The 7,572-nt window shown below is 45.1% G+C and overlaps 1 protein-coding gene across 1 annotated transcript; it reads right to left on the reverse strand.

Annotated features, from left to right (window-relative positions):
• Nucleotides 1-478: 478 nt before the first annotated feature.
• LOC119365790 (phosphatidylinositol 4-phosphate 5-kinase 9-like) lies at nucleotides 479-7,133 on the reverse strand. Its single transcript, XM_037631433.1, has 9 exons — nucleotides 6,987-7,133; nucleotides 4,003-5,174; nucleotides 3,091-3,258; nucleotides 2,554-2,719; nucleotides 2,208-2,318; nucleotides 1,563-1,750; nucleotides 1,316-1,473; nucleotides 1,046-1,217; nucleotides 479-950 (listed from the first exon to the last, which is right to left on the reverse strand). Exons 2-9 carry the CDS (start codon nucleotides 5,157-5,159, stop codon nucleotides 665-667), a joined length of 2,406 nt encoding a protein of 801 aa, XP_037487330.1. The 5' UTR covers nucleotides 5,160-5,174; nucleotides 6,987-7,133; the 3' UTR covers nucleotides 479-664.
• Nucleotides 7,134-7,572: the final 439 nt, after the last annotated feature.

Genomic DNA, 7,572 nt, shown 5'->3' on the forward strand with positions numbered 1-7,572 from the left:
ATTTAAAAAAATACTCATGGAAAATAAAAATTGTTTGCATAATTTATAAAAACATGTCCATACCATTCAAAAATTTGTCAACAACAATTGTAAAATTTTCATATTTTTGTGTTAGTAGTAGAGATACATGAAGAATATTTGACATCAATCGCAAGCACAAGGATTGATGTTCGTGAGCTCCTCGCCCTATGCGACAAGGAGTGGAACATCGACGGTGAGGGACGCTGGATAGCAACCATCGTCGGTTGGGAGGACAAGTGCATAGCCATTGCCACAATGATGACCGGAGCTTCCACCGGCTTCTCCTCAACCTCCACCACCATTGTAGCCGCCTCCTCCAGCGCCAATGCCGGTGACAGCGACTAAGGCTAAGGCTCTTGCCGCGGCAATGAGGAGGGTGCCAATGAGCAGGACCAGGAGATTCGTGAGAGTGGGGTGGTTGGTCAAGTCAATATGACAGAAATCGACAACCAAATCCATTCATAATGAGCCCTCGCTGATGCCTAGTTTTGTCTATGTTGCTTTTGGCAAATACATACATACATTGCCTCCAACGGTCTCAACTATACACATGCACAAGATTTAATGTATCAAGAAAACACACTTCATTGGATTTCCTTTTTTTTACATTTTTTCTAGCCAGAGAGGAGGAAAGAAAGATGATTTATTGATTAGATGAGTTTTGTGGGAAGGCCGTCCCGACGAACTTGAGGAAGCGCTCCGAGTAGAATTGAGGTTCAACTGCAGATATTGACAAGGGGTTATACTTATACTTGATGGACTTGTATGCATGTTCAATCTTCTTTGTCATGTTGTACGTCTGCAGAATATCAATGATCCCTATGTAGAGCACCACATCATACATGTGATGGAGTGATTTCCTGCCTTCTTCTTGTTTCTCTTCTTTCTCCGCTCTTGCCGGCATGTTGACCCCTAGCTGGATCGGGAGCCTATTCAGTTTCACAACAAATTCAATCATCTCAGATCATACATTTAGCATTGGAAGAACATGCGGATGGAACAACAGAAATCAATTTATAATGACCTTCCTGTGCCTGGAAGCAGAAGATCTACTTCCTCGAAACAAGCCGACGGTGAACGCAGGCGGCTCCCCCTTATGTGCGGGCCGACAGCATCTGAACTATTTTTTTCACTGCCTCGCTGCACCAAAATCAGCCCATCTCGATAGTTATAAGCGGAATCCTTCTCCGCGGCATCTGCATTATCGGTATCAGCAAGCAAAAAAATGCTATTGGGAAATGCGTTATTTGGACAACATACGATCAGAGAAATAAGATATAGATTGCACTCTTACCTGCTTCTGAAAGAACGGTTAGTTTATCTGGCAAAATGCTTTCAGGACATGATGATCCTATTTGTAGGTTTTGACGTGCCCGGTAATGGAAACCAAGAAGTAAGCTGTAATCCATTATACTGTGATTCCTTAGAAATTCGCTGTCGATTTCGATCTGCCTACATACAGAACATGAACATAGCATGGTTGTTACAAAGATAAATGGTCATGAGAATAAGCTGTTTTTTTTCTGAGCGAACATGCTTACTTAAGCAAAGCATCCCGCCAAGAAGGCTCAAGATAAAATGAATAGTTCAGATCCAAGTCTTTCAGTGTCGTGTTCTCGTCGATTTTAATTTTCTCCGTAGAACGGCCCAAAGACGAACCTTTCAAGTCAAATCTTCGATGAATTCTAAGTTCTGTGCAAAACATGTTGCCCATCACTACAAATCGAAACTGCATATGCAAACAATCAAAATCCACGGTTTAGTTTCTACCATCATTTGAAAAGAAGTAGCTAGAGTAGGAAAAATCAGATAAGCCAACTAGTATCGTTTTAAGATGAAGGAAATTAATCCGCCGTTAAAAAAAATATAAGAAGCTTTAGACAGTCTCTGCAACTTTGACTATCAATTGCAACTGCGATATGTCATCGGAAGTCACAAAACAATAATAATTATATTTTGAGTTGCAAAAATAATTATATTATTAAACTACTTCTCTTTGAAAAAAACAAATAGTATTATTTTGACATGAACAAAATAAGAATGTTTTGTAGGCAGTACTAATTAATCAGAGTTATAATATTTTTGACAAATTATAAGACTGTATTTTTTATATGAGACAATAGGGAGCTCAAGCAACAGTTTTTTTTTTTTTTTTGAAATGTCAGCAACAGTTAATAACTCACTACCTTTTGGCCGCTGGAAGGTCTCACCCTGTGGAGGCCAAAAAATTTAGTTACAAGTGTGTTCTCATAAGCATGGACATGACGATAATAGTACGGAAGCATACGCAGAAGAACCTGCATCATGTCAAGTAAATATCAATGGTGTTCATGTAAGAACATGAGCAAAAAGGACAAGTTTGATTCGAGTGCTAATATGATACATTAAGTGAACTAGGAAACTAGTTCAGATAAGCTAAAAGCTTTGGACCAATGAAGATATCCGTTTTGGATCAAGTGCTGGGTGAGACATGCAAGTTCCAGATCATTTGAATCTTGCTATTGTTACTAAGAGCTGGAATTGGTAGAGAACCTGCACTTCTGATTTCCGAAGAGTCTTGATCATAAACTGGTCATCTTGCGATAAGAAAAAGATACTCCCACTCTTTCCAGGAGAAGATAGCTCCCTAAGTGCATCACTTCCACTAATGGAAATCATGTAATCTGCTGTATCAATCTTGAACATCTCCCTCAAATTTCTATAATCAAATTCTACCAAGAAATTAGTCTTGTTATGTTCTGAAAAATAAAATACTGCAAGGGTGTCTCACTAGCTAATGAAACAAATAAATTTCAAACTGTGTGAGTTAATAAGCATTCAATATCATTGCAGAACAATACTCAGATTGATTGCAACAGGGTAACACTTCAGCCATTGAACTACTCAAGTTACTTTATGACATCCTTATAATTTTTTTTCTTGTGTTAAGCTAAGTTATACGAATGTACTAGATCAACAGAAGAACATAAGTTTTTAGATAATGAAAAGAACACATTTTTGGAAAAGGAATGAAAAGAACACATGCTGACCAACAATATACTCGTGTTGAATGAACAGTGAAGCACAAACCTGAAAACCATTGGGCAGTAGTCCTTCCACTTGAAATCTAGAGCACGATGTGAAGGAGTAAGCGGTGATCCATTTTTGGGGAAATTCATCCAGAAATTTGCTTTGGGGCCAAAATCAGAAGCTCGCACTTCACGCTCCTGAATCGGCGTAATCCTCCCAACTGTGTACCTGAGTAGTAAAACCAATGATTCCGTATGCAAAACAAATCTTGTGGGGCACCGAGATATCTGGTTACCATGGTAACCGGAAAATACCGGGCAGTTACCAAACGTTTTTTTTAGTGAATTTTGAATCTAAAAAAAATTCAGCCAAAATTCATTCACAATTCAGATTTTTTTTTCTGGTTAAGGCAATTTCCCGTGGGGCACCGACATGTGCGGTTACCAGGAGGTAACCGAATTTACCGCCTGGTAACCAAAACCTTGAGTACATGCGTACAGCCACATTCAACCTGAGAGACGTGATTCAAGACCATGGTTCAGCCGAACCTATGGTCTATGTCGTACGATTTAACATCATACTACATGTGGATCTGTGACATGCATGTCAATTGCATTTTTTAATCAACAATGCATGGATTCTTATGAATAGACATGCATGGCAACTGTATTTTTTAATCAATCATGCATCGATCCTCATGAATAGTGTCTAGAAATCAATGGTGTCGAGCTTAGGTTGGGCTGAACCATGGTTCCATACAACATTTAGACAGTAACACTCTCATGTCAATAAAGGTAACTAAATTATCGGATCATAGGCTTCATAGCTCACAGCAATGTAGAGAAGAAAATTGTTTAAAAATTTAGATTCCCTCGGTTCAGAATTAGTTGTTGCTCAAAAGGATGTATCTAGCACTACGGAATTAGTTGAGCGACAACTAATTACTAATTCCGGACGGGAGTTATGCATTACCTGATTCCAAGCTGCAGACAGAGCATCAGATCGTAGCTCCTGTGCCCTTTAATTATAGTCTCTCCAGGCCTTTTGGCATCCTTCACCTTCCTGCTCCGTCGAAGTCTCGGTTTCTTGGACGACGGCGAATCCGGGAGGCTCTTATCCAGCACGACCTCGCTGATCAGAACGCCCTGCGCGTACTCCCTCTCGAGTATCTGGGAGCTAGAACCAGCCGTGTCTTCACATTTCAGCGTTTTCTCAGGACCCGCATGACCTCCGGTGACCACCCCGACGGCCACTCCGATGGCCGCGCCGATACTCCGGCGTCTCTGCAGAGAGGGCCTCTTCTTCATCGCAGGCCGCCCGAGGCCCGAGTTCCTCCTGGACAAACTCCCATCCGCCGCCGCGGGCTCCGGATCCGCGCCGGTGCCGAAGGAGACGTCAGGCAGCACGCCCCTCTTCCTCAGGTCATCGAGGCGAGCGGCCGGAACCCGGCGGCGTTCAGGGTAGAAGGTGCCTTTCCCGTCCTTGAGACCCCTGCTCCAGGTCCCGAGGTAGCACCCGCCGCCCTCCCAGGTGTACAGCCCGTAGCCGTGCGCCACGCCGGCGACCCAGTTCCCCTGGAACGAGTCCCCGATGCTCCACGTGAGGACCCCTTTGCCGGACATGAGGCCGTTCTTCATGGTGCCGACGTAGCTGTTGCCGTTCGCCCACGTGTACCTGCCCTGGCCTTCCATCTGCCCCTGAACCCAGGAGCCCTGGTACACGTCGCCATTGGCGTGCGCCTGGAGCCCGAGCCCGTGCTTGCGGTCCAGCTTCCACTGCCCCTTGTAAGACGAGGAGGGGGAGCCGTTGGTGTACGTTCCTTCGCCGTCCATGAAGCCGCCGGAGTATTCGCCTTCGTAGACGGCCCCCGACGGCCACTCCGTCCTTCCATTGCCATGCCTCATCCCGCGCCTCCACCCGCCCTCGTACACGCAGCCGCTGCCGGACCAGACGTACCGCCCCGTGCCCTCCGGCACCCCTCCCGACAGCGTGCCGGAGTAGAGGTCGCCGTTGGGTAGCGTGAGCTCCCCGGCAGAATTTGTCCACGAAGCAGCGGCATCGGGGTGGCTTTGATGAGGGCGAGCTGGGGGGTTGTTGCTGGCCGCAGGGGCTGCTGTCCTGCCTTGCATACTACTCAGGTTGTCCTGCAGAGGAATTTGAAGTTAAGAGAGAGACGTATTCATACATGAATCGACCAAGAGTTAATTTGGTCTCAGGTTGAACATCCATGCAAGTTGACCTTCTTGAAGGAGGTGTAGCTATAGTGGTGGTTGTAACTTGTAGTGCTGGTTGATCTTGATATGTGTGCGTATGTATGAAATCAAGAGTGATATTAATTAGTTGTCATATCATAGGGGCGTCGCGGTGGCTGTGATGAGTTCCGATTCCTACTTCCTCCGTCTAGATGTGCAAGTCATCTTACGAAAACCAAATAATCACAAAATACTAAGGCGCGGTGCATTAATTTTTATCTCGTTTTCTGTTTTTTCACATATCAACCAATAAGAGACAAGGGGTGTGCATGCTTTTAATGACTTGAGACTATCAAACACGAATGCAGTGGTTAGCTCATTGCATGCAATGTTATTAATTAGCAAATAAACATTAATGCCTCTTGTTTTCCTCTCCTTCTTGGTCACGGTGCACAACCTAAGATAACTTACTCACCTAGACGGAGGGAGTACGATGAATACGTACTACTCCCTCCTTTCCGGTTTACAAGTTTCAATTCAAAAATCTCACAAACCAAGATAGATGGTGAGTGGTGGAATACTTTTTATAATTTGCAAAAGTATCCAATTAATGCTCTTGTTTTCCTCAAAAATTTATGTTTACCAATGTATTAATTGTAATACATGCATGCATCAAGTACATGCATTGGTCAATTTTCTCTTAATACTTGCATGCAATGATTTAATGCGCCTTGGAATCTGAACTTGTGATGAGGAACAACGAAATTGAGCCTTATAAAATGGGAAAACTAAGATTTGAAGATAAACCCTATAAACCGGAAAGGAGGGAGTAGCTTAGCAGTGGACTACATGTAAGTCGAGTGATTTTTCCTCGGCCCTTGGATTAAAATTCAACGGCTGGGCCCAACTCTTCTCCCATCCTTGCCTCACCTCCCGCTGCGGCGCCGCCGCTCGCCACCGCTCACCGCCCCGTTCATGCTTCCGGCGAGGTTTGCTACATAATCTGAGGGACAGTCCAAAACGAAAAGCACCCCATCCGCACCTAAGAACCCTTGTCCGAGTGCGGCTACACATGGTATAGGGTTGCTCATCCCGCCCGGTGTCGTAGAAGCTAAAATGAAACTCTCATATACATGTTCTGTAAGGAGGCTAGCTCGCTAAATGATACTCTTTTGTTCCATAATAACATCTTATATTATGGGATAAAGGGAGTACATTCCTGGCTGATGAATTTACAAGTGCTCAACATTCATCGGCCACCTGCTAACGTTACGGACATATTAGGTGCCCGTCCTACGCGGACGAATCCGAGTCACGGTAAAGAAAAGGCCCCACTCGCCTTGAGGAGGCATCGCTTCGCATGTGCATCTGCCCTCATCTTCTTCTCTGCGAAGTCGACTTAACAAAAAAATTCAGGCAGCATGCAAATACCAAACACGCCGAATGTACTTCCTTCCATCCAAATTAATTGACGCGGTATCTATACAATTTGTATAGAGGTTGCATCCTTTAATTAATTCGGACAGACTAGGAGGGAGGGATGCCCATGTAGAGCAGGCAGAACAAGGATCCATGATCCATCCGTACAAGGATACGAGGAATCGAACAAACACCATGCACCCAGCCAGGACAGGAGCAGGAGTGGAGCAATCCAAGGGGATCAAAAGAAAAGGTAGAGCTATAAACAGCAACGCGAGAGGAGGGAATGGATCGGCGAAGGAGGCCGGGCGGCTGAGAGATGGATGAGCGAGTTGGGTTGCTTACCGATGGATGGATGCAGTTGCAATGCGTGCGGCGGCGCGCCACACAGAGAGCAAGGGGAAGGAGAAGAAAACTCTCTATGCGCTTCTCGTCTCTTCTCTCCTCTTTCCTTGTGTGTGTCTGGTATATACTGCTGCATGGGATGGGTTGCTTGGAACTGACAGTGCCTGTTCATGGCTGCCAGCTGCTGCTGCAGTTCCTGCATAGCAAACGTGACAAGACAATTCGATCTTACCAGTCTATTCACTGTAGTATTTGTTTATTTACTTACCGGTGAAGCAAGCAACTGGTCGAGCTGTTGCACATGGCGCCATGTGAGAAGATGTGACCGCCGGCCCTCTTCTCTGTCTCTCGGGACTCTCTCGCTTCTTCTTGCTCGCTACTGGTGATCAGTAGTATGAAAATGCAGTAGGTACGTACGTACGCGCTGGCTGCTCCGTCACCTACGGCTGATAGCCTGCTGACAATTGATATACTCTATCATGCTAGCTGCTAGTACGTAAGAGCGTCGACTCTGGACTTAGCAAATCCGGCTCCTCAAACATCCAAAACGCGTCTGGGCATGCTCGTGTCCGACGGGCCCTCATAT

Source organism: Triticum dicoccoides, chromosome 2B (genome assembly GCF_002162155.2).
Source record: "Triticum dicoccoides isolate Atlit2015 ecotype Zavitan chromosome 2B, WEW_v2.0, whole genome shotgun sequence".
Classification (NCBI taxonomy): Eukaryota; Viridiplantae; Streptophyta; class Magnoliopsida; order Poales; family Poaceae; genus Triticum; species Triticum dicoccoides.

What these genes read in the sequence shown, in the direction of transcription:
- LOC119365790 (XM_037631433.1), bottom strand. Translation starts at nt 5,159, where the DNA reads ATGCAAGGCAGGACAGCAGCCCCTGCGGCCAGCAACAACCCCCCAGCT. An exon ending in GACCTTCCAGCGGCCAAAAG is followed by an intron (nt 1,751 to 2,207) that starts GTAGTGAGTTAT and finishes TTGCATATGCAG; the next exon opens with TTTCGATTTGTAGTGATGGG. An exon ending in AACCGTTCTTTCAGAAGCAG is followed by an intron (nt 1,218 to 1,315) that starts GTAAGAGTGCAA and finishes CCGATAATGCAG; the next exon opens with ATGCCGCGGAGAAGGATTCC.